Here is a 14,644-nt window from a genome sequence, read left to right as displayed (position 1 = left end):
GTGGGATTGGATTGGATTGGATTGGATTGGATTGGATTGGATTGGATTGGATTGGATTGGATTAGATTAGGTTAGATCAGGTTAGGTTAGGTCAGGTCAGGTCAGGTCAGGTTAGGTCAGGTTAGGTTGGATTGGATTGGATTGGATTGGATTGGGTTGGATTGGATTAGATTAGATTAGATTGAGGTAGATGGAGGAGCTGCAGGAGGCACGGGAGGATGGAGATGAAGGCAGAAGACGGAGGGAGGGAAACGATAAAAGTAAATGAAAGATGGTGAGGGATAGGGGTTGGATTGGATTAGGTCGGATTAGATTAGATTAGATTAGATTAGATTAGATTAGATTAGATTAGATTAGATTAGATTAGATTAGATTAGATTAGATTAGATTAGATTAGATTAGATTAGATTAGATTAGATTAGATTAGATTAGATTAGATTGGACTAGATTGGACTAGATTGGGTTGGATTGGATTAGGTCGGATTAGATTAGATTAGATTAGATTAGATTAGATTAGATTAGATTAGATTAGATTAGATTAGATTAGATTAGAATAGATTAGATTAGATTGGGTTGGGTTGGACTAGATTAGATTTTATTAGATGAGATTAGATTCAGTTGGGTTAGATTAGATTAGATTGGGTTGGATTAGATTAGGTTGGATTAGATTAGATTGGGTTGGATTAGATCCATTATATTGTATTAGATACATTTTTGGTTGGTTTGGGTGAGGTGAGATTTTGTTTGATAAAGCTAGATTAAATTATTTTTGAATTAGATTAGATTAATCCAATCTAATTAGACCTAATCTATATTAAATAAAATTAGGTCAGATCAGATTAGATTAGAATATTTTGGATTAGATTATTTTTTGGTTAGGTTGGGTTAGGTGAGATTATCTTGGATTAGACTAGATTAGAATAATTAACGTTTCTATAAATGTTTCTTTAAAGCCGTTAAATAAAGAGTAAACGTTACATCTCTTTTACAAAATGTGAAAAAAAAAGCACAAAGATTAAAACAGAAAACACGTTTAAATCCATGTTGGTTTTTTTTATAGTATGGCAATTAGCCACACGTGAACATGAAAACTCTGCCAACGCTCCCGGCCATTTGATCCGTGTTACATTCCTTAGTGACGGAGTTCACAGCTCCAGAGGGTGTGATGCTGCATCCCTTATACCTCACTACAATGTAGCCCAGAAAATTACTGCCACGGCTGAAAGCTCGGGCCGGTCCAGTTTGCTGAGGAAGCAGTAGACGATAATCTGCTCGGTCACACTCAAGTTCTCCCTGGGGAACGCAGGGATTAAACCTGGCCTAGGATACAGCGGCTGCTAAATGCGTGACCATGCTGAGAATTTCCATGTAATTGTGGAGGGAGCACCATAAGCTTTCCTTCTCTTCCGCTCCTTTCCCGTCGCGCTATTAATACCAGCAATATTCCCCGGAGGCACCGAGAGCTGGAGAAGCCTGACTGACCCACAAGGAGGCAGCGATGGTAGAAATAAGAAATGACATCCTCCTTGTCCTCTTTTCCTTTTGTCCTTCTTTGATTGGTTTCCGCAGTAGGGATATGGAAATAGGCGCAGCAGATGACACACTTCTGTATACATCTACTAAACCCTCGGACTAAGGAGGAACTTTTCTCGTCTGCTGCCTGATCTGAGGACAGGAAGTGGCTTTTTTTTTAATCTCCTGCTCTGTGTTGAATTTTGAAAGGCACCTTCAAAGGTTCCGGGACTGGAACTGACTGCTACAGTTCCAGAGTTGATCCCCTGCGTCGTCTGTCCTAGAAGGAACATTCCGACACAACACTGCTCCTTCAGGAAGTGCATCCGTCTTGTAAGGACAGAGAAGGACGTTCACAGGAAGCTCAGCATGAACCCCGCTCCCACAGCTAATCAGTCTTCGCTTCGGCCAAACAACTAGAGCAGTAGTGTCTCTGTGACTCACTGTGGTTCAGGGGCCACATACGGCCCGGATGAGATGGGAAGTGGGTCGGACCAGTACGATCAAAACATAATAACCTATAAATAACAATAAGTACGAGAACATTCGAAAACATTCATATTTCATGAATTTTTGAAAAGAAAGTTGACAAAACATGAGATGTTGAGTGTTTTTTTTCACTTTCAAAATTGACCAAGATGGGCCAGTTTTGGTCCACGGGCCATAGGTTTGATATCCCTGAACTAGAACATCGTGACGGCTCGGTTCTTTCTTAAATTACACTTTAAAGCACAAACACGAAATCCTTTTCTGTCGGATTTGGCTACAAATCATACCCAGCGCATGAGTTCACAAAACTCACTTGGAAATTTCCAGACATTCAGTTTCGGGGTCTTTTTGCTCCATCTGCTGAAACAAGGGAGAAGAAAATTCACAGGGACCGTGCGATAATCAGAACCAAGTCCCAGGGAGGAAGGTGTTGGAACTCCAGTCGGTGACCGGAGCCAAAAACAGCAAAGTGTCCACCCAGGCTCCTGATAATACACAGCAGGCCGCCGTGACATGGGGCTGAACAGCTGTGGAGGACGGGGCTGAGAAAGGTCATCGACTGAGGTCGTGTTCAGCTGCAGCAGAACGGTCCACCCAGGGCAGGAGGAACGAAGCTGAAGTGAAGTGTTCCCACGGTTTAGTCACAGCTTCTGTATCTACAACCACAAGTGAATGTAAACGGTTGAAGTTCGAAACCTAACATCTAAAAAATCCACTTGAGATGATGAGAGGTAGAAGGCGTTATATCGGCGTTTAAGCGAATATGATCCCGGTCCCTGTAGTACATATGCCTGACCTGTATGTGGTGCTGTGTCATCCCCAGTCCGCGTAAACCTTTGCTGCTCAACATGGAGCTGTAAAAAATTCAAAAATTAGCTTTAGTACATTAAGTAGCCCAGATAGCCTCTCAGAAGAAGCTTAGCAACCGTTGTTGTTGTTGTTGTTGTCGTCGTTGTTGTTGTTGTTGTTGTCGTTGTTGTTGTTGTTGTTGTTGTTGTTGTCGTTGTCGTTGTCGTTGTTGTTGTCGTTGGCATTGAGCAGAACTGTTGACCTGGAACTGTTGACCTGAGGGTAAGAGGTTACACAGAGCCGGGGCTCCGTTCACACGATCCGTAGTCGTATCGTAGCCAGCTAGCATCTGATCCGTTGTTGTTGTCAGTTTGTCTTTTTAATTATTTTGACTCAGAATTATATAAATAAAAAATCTCCCACTGTAGCCCATCCTGGCCCACGGCCCGGAACTGTTGACCTGGAACTGTTGTCCTGGAACTGTTGACCTGGAACTGTTGTCCTGGAACTGTTGACCTGGAACTGTTGTCCTGGAACTGTTGACCTGGAACTGTTGTCCTGGAACTGTTGACCTGGAACTGTTGTCCTGGAACTGTTGACCTGGAACTGTTGTCCTGGAACTGTTGACCTGGAACTGTTGTCCTGGAACTGTTGACCTGGAACTGTTGTCCTGGAACTGTTGACCTGGAACTGTTGTCCTGGAACTGTTGACCTGGAACTGTTGTCCTGGAACTGTTGACCTGGAACTGTTGTCCTGGAACTGTTGACCTGGAACTGTTGTCCTGGAACTGTTGACCTGGAACTGTTGTCCTGGAACTGTTGACCTGGAACTGTTGTCCTGGAACTGTTGACCTGGAACTGTTGTCCTGGAACTGTTGACCTGGAACTGTTGTCCTGGAACTGTTGACCTGGAACTGTTGTCCTGGAACTGTTGACCTGGAACTGTTGTCCTGGAACTGTTGACCTGGAACTGTTGTCCTGGAACTGTTGACCTGGAACTGTTGTCCTGGAACTGTTGACCTGGAACTGTTGTCCTGGAACTGTTGACCTGGAACTGTTGTCCTGGAACTGTTGACCTGGAACTGTTGTCCTGGAACTGTTGACCTGGAACTGTTGTCCTGGAACTGTTGACCTGGAACTGTTGACCTGACGTTAAGCAATGGTTTCTGCCCTTTTATTTTTTCAACTGTCCTGGGAGAATGTTTCTGGACAGAGGAGACAGTTTCAGTCCACGGGCCACCAGTTGATATTCAATGTTTTACATCTTTTTATTCTACAGAAAGATTTTCTTGGTTATTTGTCTTGTCTTGGGAAAACACTGACGAAGCTTGAGATAAAGTACTGGTGAACGACAGATCGTTTGGTCCACGTTTCTTTAATAACCAGTCCTGATTCACGTGATTCATTCAAGTTTGTTTCTGTTAATGAACACATTTCTTTAACTGGTGAACTTTTTTTTTTTTTTTTTACTTTTTTTTAGATTTTTTATATTTTACTCTCAAAGAACTTTTCTGGAGTCAGTGGCCAAAAAAATGCAACAAAATGTCTTTGTCTTCTACGAGGACCTGGGTTTGTTATGAATGCGTGATCAAAAACAGGAAAACGATACACACACTCATTGTACACACACACTCATTCCCCTGTGTTTGTTAGCAGACACCCCCCCCCCTTTCTTCTTGAACACTTCCCCATTACAGCCCCAAAACCCTTGACAGGTGTCAGCCTGACTCACCCACTCACCAAAGACACCCCCCCATCCCCCCACCGGAAATAATCTGTGTCGTCTTTTCCCTCCACCTTCGCTGGATTTCATCAAAAAATTTTGGACAAATTCAACCGGAGCTGCTGACTTTTATAGGGAAGGGTTTTATTTTGATTCAATATAAATCCTATCTCTGGGGTTGAGGAGCAGCACTTTGTTCACCGCCTCCCCCCCCCCACTCCCCCATACTTGAGAGCTTATGTCATGCGGAAAGTGTCTCCACTGAAGCAGCTCCAGGACACCGACAAGCCGTTCCCCATTTTCTGCATCCTCCCCTCTTCCTTCCCCCCGTACATTGTGGAATATTGTCGTTCAGCGTTCCTTAAATCGAGTGAGTGGAAAAGCCTTCAGGTTGTGAAGGGACTTGATCCCCCTTTTTCCAGACGTATTCTCAGAGGATTAAACAGTCGGGCCCTTAATCAAATCAAAATAAATAACCGCCCTGACAATGCAGGACGCCACAGTTTCCATTTCTATTTTGCGGGGGATTTGTCCCAGAGAGGGAACATCACAACGGAAGAGCCCCGTGGCTGAAGGGGGCAGTACAGAGCGGACGTTTGAGTCTGCCTGGCTGCTTGGATGTACATGTTGTTTTTGAAAGCACGGTGATTCTCTTTTATTTATTTATTTATTTTTTTGCGGTTGGTGTTGCAGTTGAGCCAAGCTTTAAGAGCCAAAGTGACGGGGTTTAAGTGTGCCTTAGGAAAGCTGCCGGCGTCCGTGCCAGGTGGCAGCCTGGGGCCGCTAAGACGGGGATTTACTCCAGATTAGATCTTTTTTTTGAGTGTTTCACAAAGTTGGTTTTTAAGATTCGTGATTGTTCCCTGGGCCCAAAAAAAAAACAAACAAACAAAAAAAAACCAGAGGCCGCGTACGACGTCCCCGCATCACGAGCTACAACCTGAGGTTCATTTCCTGCAGGTTTCTCCAGGCGGTGAATCACAATTTAGTCGAGCACTTTGAATTCCCCGTCTGCGGGTGCATTATTTTGCTGATGGATGAAGTCGTCGTATGTGTCACCGTTGCAGGTAGAAGGGTATCAGGTGACAAGCACATGATAAACACTCCATTTCGCTCAAATGAAATGATTCATGGCACCAATCTGCAACACCATGAGTATTTCACCGCCGCCGCAGCAATTGAGTGTCATTTTTGAGAGCGATCCGTCAAACGGGGACAGGGAGTGAAATGTTACAATGACAAAACGCCACTTTCTCACCTCTTAAAGGTCCACAGTGTGAGATTAATGTGAAGTTTTTCTTGTAAAAAAAAACGAACACCGACTACATTCCAGTGAAGTTTTTATTAGAGTACAATCATATGAAAGTCATAATTTGTTGAGGTTTTTTTTATTATTACTTTATGAAAGCAGTAATCAAAGTGAGGATGGGCGCCACCAGTGGAGCACAGAGAAATTACCCAAGGGGGCAACAGCAAGGAGGGCAACAAGGCAAATTATTTTGATTTAACAATATTTTTTATTTGTGTCACAGACGGAAAATTGCAGTTTCAAATAAAGTTCAGTGGAGTTTTAAAGAGGCTCAAAGGTAGTTGCTGTTACACTGGGGGGCGCTGCATAACAGGTTTAGGAACCGCGGCTGCAGGATAAGCTCTTTTATATCAGAAGTTGGTCGTTTTAATGGTACCTCGATTTTACCATAAGTTTATGAAAATGTGAGTTAAAACGCACCATATTACTTCACCACTAGATGTCACTAAATTGTAAACTAGCCACCATAATGTGTAAAATATTACTGGAGTCACTCATTCACGCACTGTTGCTCTTACAGGAAACTACCCCCGACCCACCAACTACAGCAGCAGCAGCTACAGTGGACCCGGGATGGCTAACAGTCTTGGAATGAATGCTAGCAGTCCAATGCACGGCCAGGGTCCCGGCCAGCCCCTGCCTGTTGGACGGAACCACGGACCAAGTGGCCAGAACAGAGCGTACCCAACCATGGCTCCCAGCTCTCCCAGCATACCTCAGCCAGCCGGACCAGGAATGGGTCCTCCTTCGTTGGGTAGTTCTAATCGCAAGGTTCAGGAGTCGGCAGCGGGAGCGGGAACGGCAGGAGGCGGGATTACAACGGCAGCGGGAACGGCAGGAGGCGGGATTACAGGACCTGTCAACTCCACACACAACAGGTGAGACGACGGCAGAGAAATCGTGTCTTATTCCAGCGGTCCAAGGATCGTTGACTTTCTACTTCTTCTTTTTTTAAGCAAATGAATAGTTTAGCGTTTTTACGACAAAGCAAAACCTTCAAATTGGTCCTGTAAAAACCGGTTCTAGGATTCCAGTCTGTTTATAACTGTTAGGCTAGGGTCACACAGACAGACATCTGTAGGTCTGTTAGCTGTCCTCTATCTTTGTACTAACATTCAGAGACAAACAAAACAGGTACAAAAGACAAAACTTCAAATCAGTTTTTCTCGCTGAATTATAGTCATTAAAAGTACCATTAGTACCAGTACAGTTATACGTCTAAAGATGGAACAGTTCCTTTAACTCAATTCTGACACTTCCTGTCAATGTCATCACCGTTGTTTCATATAGTTGTTGCTGAAACGTCCGACAAATGGATCGTGATACTTCATGACAAATCGATCCAGTAGCTCGGGATGTATTTAAGTTTCCCCGCTAAAAAAAGCAGGGTGCTAAAATTACAGAACAGCTTTTGGTTCTTAGATCACTCACTGTCCAGTCCAGCAGTTATCGTTACCGGTTGTCCTTCTTTTTCTTTTTGTAGAAGCTTCGTTCTCAGGGGTTTCACACTTCTGCGAGAATGATCTTTTCTTCCCACACATCAACCAAATGACATTCATCAAATGCCATTTGAAACGCCTGTGAAAAGAATGAAGTTGTTCAGTTGAGTATTAAATTGTAAGATAAAAATAAATGAAAGATTTGGGTTTTAACAACATAAACCCCACCGACTGAGGCCACACTGAGGTGCAGAAGTGAAGCGTTTAGAGATTGGTTGTTTTTTTTTCCGTTAGCGCTAAAGCGTTAAATGTGCGAGTCTGCGATCTGCGATGGAGTCTGAGGCCCATGTGGGACTGAGTGGGCCGTAAACTTCTGCTGAACTCTACCGGGGGAACTTGTGGAAACATGAGTGTCCACAGATGGAGGGGGTGGGGGGGGCGGGTTCTTATTGCAGTGCATCATGGGAACATTCTCATCAGCTTTCTACAGGCATGAGATCTTAAGAAAAGTATCTGAAGTAACTGAAACGAAAAAAAGAAACACCAGGTGTAGAATCTTCTAGACTCCTGGTGCTTCATGGGTAATTAACCCAGGAGTGATTTACGCGCTGTTTACACGACTGCGTCATGATTCGACATGATTCAGCATTTAAACGTAGCGTCTGAATACCACTTGTAGAACACCAGATTGTTTCCAGATTGTCGAATTATTAAACGTTTTTAGCTTTAGTTGTTTGTTTTTTGTTTTTTTTTGCGAAGCCACAGACCAAAACAACAGACAGTCCTTTGATGTGAACTAACCATACAGGAAGTCACTGCTCCTTCACTCACTCCCTGCACTGAGAACCGATCCTGACATGTCTTGGTTTTGTTTGTGCGGGGGCGGCGGCCTCGCTTGATGGCAATCTGAAGGCGGCCCCCGTATTTAAGGTCCCCCGCAGAGATGCAGCCCAATCACCTCACATCCACCCACTGGCCTGCACCCCACCCCGCCTCCACCCGTCCACCACCTTCACCTCCTCCTCCTCCTCCTCCCAGACCTCAGCACCCATCCATCCTGCCACCCTCACATTCACACCTCCGTAGGTAGGTCTGACACCCTCCCAGCATGTGCATGTGTCTCACACACACACACACACACACACACACACACACACACACACACATACATGTTTTTGTGTTTTATACACTCTGCGAGGAGACCTCTTCACAGAAGCTCTCTTTATGGAGATAAAAACAACTATTTTTGTCTGTTTATTGTTCTGTAAGGACCGTTGTTTTATGGAGAACATTATTCAGACACAACTTGCCACAAATTTGGGGTTTTAAGATGTTGTTTTTTTCCTCCTGATTTTGCCCAGTTTCAAGATATTTATCATTATTGTTTTGTTTTGTTTTTTGAACAACTTCCCACTCCTGTAATCACTCCACGTCCAGTCTGCAGCAGTTATTTTAATTATGTTTAATATTTTACTAACAACAGGAATATAACCTGACAGACGTTCGATCGCAACTCGTTTGTATCAGTGAGCGGTAAACGATAAATATATATTTTGAACTCCTTATGTTTATTGATAATCAATAATGTGATGTCTGGCCAAGACAAATATATATTTGAATATTTCTGCAGTAGTTGAACGTATACCTACAGCGTATACAAACGAATGCACGGTCCTGTGGCGCTGTATGTGGATGACGGCTTTGTTTACGTTCACACATTTGATGTCGTACATTAGACAGAGCTACATTGTTGTTGTTGTTGTTTTGGGAACTTTTTGCCCTTCATTCTGGCTCCCAGGCGTAAGTCAGACTCTTCTGATGCTTTTATGTCCTAGATGATGATGATGTCATCACTGTGTTAGCGCAGGTGAGTGACGTACATATTTATGGACAGTACGTGAGTTCAGACTTACGATGGAAAAAAAAAATCGAGTTCCGTCGTGGCGCCAATGGAAAAAAAAATCGAGTTCCGTCGTGGCGCAGGAACAGGACTTCGTGTATCAGGAAGATTTTTAGACTTTTTTTTTTTTCGCCCGCGTCATCACAAACATGTTCGACCTCCTCATCACTGAGATTGACATCAACGCCATCATCATCCCCGCAGTCATCAGTATCCTCTTTGTCGGGTGTTGAATAGAAACACACACACTTTAGATGTGTGTGTGTGTTGGGGGGTTGTTTATAGTGTGGTTGACAATACATGTGATTAATTACCGTGCATGGGGGTGGGGGGGGAGCAGCGCTGCACACACACACACACAGACACACACACACAGCCAGCTCTGTAAATAATGGCCAGACCATTAAACGCCGGCCCGGCTGTCAATAAGACGTGTCAGGACATGATCCCGGCTGCTGGGACCAATCAGGCTTCCTGTCAGTCGCTCCTCACGATCTCCCAGCCACGACGCGTGTCACTCACCGCGGAGCCTCGGGAGGAAAACACACACGGAACGAGTCTCTTTATCTCTATATTTGTCTCAAATCTTTATTTGTGTCTCTGTCTCTCCAACGATGCGCTTCAGATTTACCACAGACGGTGGATATACGGGCCGCTGCCTGAGTTTTGCAGTTTTATCTTCACTCTGGGAACGAGAGGCCGTGTTGTAAAAATCACATTTTATTATTATTTGAAGAAGAAAAAAAAAAACACAAAAATGGAGGATTTTTTTTTTTTGGTTTCCTCCTGCAGATCTGGTGGATGTTGATGTGCAAACGTCTGAATCTAATCTAATCTAATCTAATTTAATCTAATCTAATCTAATCTAATCTAATCTAATCTAATCTAATCTAATCTAATCTAATCTAATCTAATCTAATCTAATCTAATCTAATCTAATCTAATCTAATCTAATCTAATCTAATCTAATCTAATCTAATCTAATCTAATCTAATCTAATCTAATCTAATCTAAAGGGACAACATTTCTAGGAGTCAGTCCAGGGTGTCAAAACCTATGACCCACTTGGGCCCCCTGGAGGTGGCGAGTATGTATGAATATGACTTTCATTTAAGGCAGGCGTGCTAACCACATAATTACCCATCAATAACAACACAACAAGTCTGTGTTTTCCCCCTTTTGTTTTCCTTCATACTAAGTAGTACAGGTGTATTTGAAAAATATTCATATTTGATAAAATATAATTTCACAAAACATGTTTTTCAAAATTTATCAAGCAGGCCAGATTGAACCTCCCAGTGGGCCAGTTTTGGCCCACGGGCCATGTGTTTAACACCCCCACACTACACATTAGTGCAGACCTTTGGACGACCATACACATGTTAGACTGTGGTGGGCCGCATCAAATGACCTGACGGGGCCGGATTTGGGCCACAGGCCTCGAGTTTGACACACGTAATGTAAACAGATTGAAGTAAAAACCAGTTTGTTTTCTGATTTGGCTGAAATTTCTTTCGACTTTTTTTTTGTTTAATAACAATAACGAGAGGTTTTTATTCTTCCTGCTGGAATTTTCTTTTCTTTTTTTTTTTTTCTTGAACAACAACAGAGAGTATATGTTTTTACCACGGTGAACATTTGTGCAGAATACTCCAGCTTCTGTTGGCTCAGCCTGACTGTTATTCTTGTCTGCCGTCACTCATTTTCTCCCTTTCATCCCTCCCCATCTGCTCCTCTCCTCCCACCTGTTTCCCTCTTTTTTACCATCGCTCCCAACTGTATCGGCCTCTTTGTCTGTGTGCAGCTCTGTTATCTTTTCCAGACTGTTTTATCTTCCTCTGTCTTTCTTCCTCCCAATTTGCTTTTTGTTCTTGCCTGTCTCCAGCACAGCCTTGTTATGTTTTTCTTCCTCAGATCCCACTTTAGAACATCTGAGGGAGATCAGGAGAAAATTGGCATCAAAAAAAAGAAAGAAAAAAAAACCCTGCCTTTAACAGCTCCACAGCCGCGTCTCTGAGACAGTCAGGACCAGTTCCTCTCTGTCTGTGAAACAAGTTGTTGGTTGTAGCACATGGCTGTCAGCTCTGGCTACACTGCCACACACACACACACACACACACACACCCTCCAACCCTGCGGCCCGTAGTTCACCACCTCTGTTCTTTAACGCTTCACTCCGTCCAATAATCCCTTTAAATTTCCATCACTAATCCTCATCACTACATATCCATCCTCAACCCCCTCACACACACACACACCTGACACACACCTGACACACACTTCAGCTTCATTACCCTGGGTGAAAGAATGCTAAATGAACACAGGAGGGGGCTCTTCTGGTATCCCATAGCTACAGGCGAGGGTAGTGATTAAATCTCCATAAAGTCTGGCCTGAGTTTCTGTCCAACCAGATGATGGAAAACTGAGTCATACGTTGATCGCCTCTTCACTCTGATTGGTGGTTGACGGCAGCAGTGGTGACTTTTTTTTTTTTGGCAGTGTTTCTTTTAGCTACGGCACATATTTTACATTAGAAAAATCCCGAGGTTCTCCGCCACGAAAGTATATGTAATGAAATACAAAGATATGCTAATTTTTATTTACCAATTCAAAGTACAGAACTGTGGCCTGTTTAGTTGAACACTCGCTCAAGGAATGAAAGAAAGACACAAAGATCTTCTTTTATAGCTTTTATAGCATTTTTAAGTACAGTGATTCCTCTCCTATCGCGGTAGAGCTTTTATAGCATTTTAAAGTACAGCGATCCCTCTCCTGTCGCGGTAGTTGCGTTCCAAGACCCACCGTGAAATGGAAAAAATCGCAAATCGCAATTGTACGTATATGTTGCAAAATGTCTTTTTGTTTATTTATATAATTTTTTTTTCCTTTTTAGGCTAGAAAATTCTTTAAAAATTTCGAACATTTTATTTAGCATAAAATATTGCACTATAGCGAAAATGACGCAAGATCGGATTAAAGGAAATCTGCGATGTACTGATGGAGAGCTGCGATATAGTTTGGCAACACTGTACTTTCTTTTTTTTAAAAAACGTCACTTAATTTTTCTTTCACCAACATGGGCCAGCAGGAAGTTGACGTTGGTCACATCCATGTCCGTATCTTTATTCCTCCGACCCGTGAGTGTGGAGGAGGCAGGAGTTTGTCTGGAAGAAAGGTGGTGGAAAATGTTTCAGGGGCCGGGGATTGATGTTGGGGAATTTTTGTTTCGGGAGAAGAGTGGAGAACAGAGGGTATTAAAAGGTATAAGCTTTTCTTGGCAGCAGCTTCTGAGGACAGAATTGGCTTTTCAAATGGCTTTCCAGCGCTGCCGGCGACACTCTACAAAAAAGTTCCTGGAGCTATAGTAACAGGCGCTGTCGAAAAAATAAGCACTTAGCGGAGGGAAGAGCAAAGCTCAGGAAGAAAAGGCCGTAAATCAAAGGGATATTGGAGAGAAAAATGTTGGAAGAGGAGAGAAGATAGGAGCGCAGAGTGCTCCCGGGCAAATCCCTGCCAAATAATTCATTTCTGACCTCCTTAGTAAGTAAATTTGCTAAATAAATAAGAGCGGCGCTTGAATGTCAAGAACGGAGGATGCTGCCTGTGGCGCTTTGTCGCTCGCAGTCTTGGCAGCGCTGCGCTGCTTTCATTAGAGGGGCAAAATAAATGGCTTTTCCTCCATCCATCCTGAGCTGCTGTTTGATGTTGGAGAAGACGAAGAAAAAGAAGAAGAAGAAGAAAAGAGGAGTCGCTTTCCTCTGGATTTAATATGGTAAAAGCTGTTTTTTTTTTGTTTTTTTTGGAAGACTTTCTCTGGTCTCCCTCCTTCTGTCTGCGTGTTTGTGTGGTGAGTGGAGTCAGGAGTTTTTCGGGGGAGGCTCAGAGTTCGGGCTGCCCTGAGAACAGATTGGGTTCATATATAATTCATGGCCTCCAGCCGATCCACTCCATCCTTCTATGCAGCAGCCTCTCTCTGTCTCTTTTCCTTTCACTTTCTTCTCCACACACACACACACGGAGCAGAAGGATCGATTGGGAAGGTCGCTCAGCCGTCACACACTCCTGCGGTCCTTGCACGCGTGCTGTCTGGTCCAGTTAGCGATGCTGGGAGGCATCAGTGCAGCCTGTCACCACAAATGAAGGACAAAGGGGGGGGCGCTACGTCTGGAGACGAGCCGTCAGCTGGTTGGCTGGCACCTCGTAACCATGGCATCCCCTTGGCAACAGCACACACACACACCTCACCCCCCCCCCCCCCCCCCCTGCATGAACACAAGGACACACGGCAACACACGCAGTGTGAGTCCGTACTGTACTTCACACACTAATTAAACTAAGATTAGATTTTTATTTCATTCTTTTCCAGGGTGAGCGCTAGCACTTTAGGACAAAAACTACATGGAAAAAAGTTCGAACGTACGTAGTGATGTCCGATAATCGGGTGACCAAAATTTTTGGCCCGCTATTCTTCCAGTGCATGTGTTCATTTAAATCAAGCAGGAAGTGAAAGGTCACGATTACGGACGTCCGATAATATCGTCCGACCAATATTATCGGCCCGATATTAGCATAATTATGTTATATCCGTAGGAATCGTTGGTTTTTCATTGGTCATCATTGGTTTTTCCTCCAATAATGAAAACCCGATAACATAACGCCTGGGTGTGGCCAAATGATGTGTGACCTAAAAATAGTTTGGGGGAAAAACGGCTGTAGTTGAAAGTAAAAGTCACTAGATGGCAGCATTGCCAATTTCTTTGACTTCATGGAGTTGAAAACCTCTTTATTTGTTGTGTATTTCACTCAGGCAGGAAAGTTCTAGAACTAATTCTTGTTTACAACTGTGACCCAACAGGGGGGGGGGGGGGGGGGGGGGGGGGGGTATAAAAAGAGAGTTTGGGAGAGTTTTTAAATTAAAGTACCATTAACTGAAAATGTTAACAAAGACCTCCATGAAAGCATGACTGAAACACACACACACACACACACACACACACACACACAGTGAGGAGATTTATTTAATATAAAAACCCAGTTTAAAGCAACACAAATGAAACCAATGAAAAGAAAAATGAAGAAAAGTAAAATGAACGACGCAGTTATTTAGTGATTAGATTCCCACTCAGTCCCTAAAAAGAGAAGATTGACGGCAGGCTGTGGTGTTGGGGAGGGGGTGTGGGGGGGGGCATTTATGTGTAAATGCATTCAGACACAGTCATTACTAAAGTAATTGTCGCAGTTTTTTTTTCTAAAATGGTTTGTGTCAAACAGAGAAAAGGTTTGAAGAATGGCTGTGATTCAGAGGCAACTGAACACCCCAATAACTGAACACCCCAATAACGTAACACCACCATTACTGAACACCCCCAATAACTGAACACCCCAATAACTGAACACCTCCAATACTGAACACCCCAATAACTGAACACCCCAATTACTGAACACCCCAATTACTGAACACCCCAATAACTGAACACCCCAAT

The 14,644-nt window shown here is 43.5% G+C and overlaps 1 protein-coding gene across 1 annotated transcript in view; it reads left to right on the top strand.

Moving 5' to 3' along the window:
- The window catches only part of LOC107989876 (AT-rich interactive domain-containing protein 1B-like), a 155,194-nt gene extending 148,490 nt beyond the window's left edge, over positions 1-6,704 (top strand). Inside the window, exon 8 of the mRNA XM_025059236.1 lies at positions 6,343-6,704. Coding sequence (XP_024915004.1) covers positions 6,343-6,704 — 362 coding nt within the window. The remainder of the gene's footprint in view (positions 1-6,342) is intronic.
- Positions 6,705-14,644: the final 7,940 nt, after the last annotated feature.

This window comes from Cynoglossus semilaevis, chromosome 1 (genome assembly GCF_000523025.1).
Source record: "Cynoglossus semilaevis isolate Cse_v1.0 chromosome 1, Cse_v1.0, whole genome shotgun sequence".
NCBI classification, from domain to species: domain Eukaryota; kingdom Metazoa; phylum Chordata; class Actinopteri; order Pleuronectiformes; family Cynoglossidae; genus Cynoglossus; species Cynoglossus semilaevis.
This window is presented reverse-complemented; position numbering and strand designations above follow the sequence as displayed.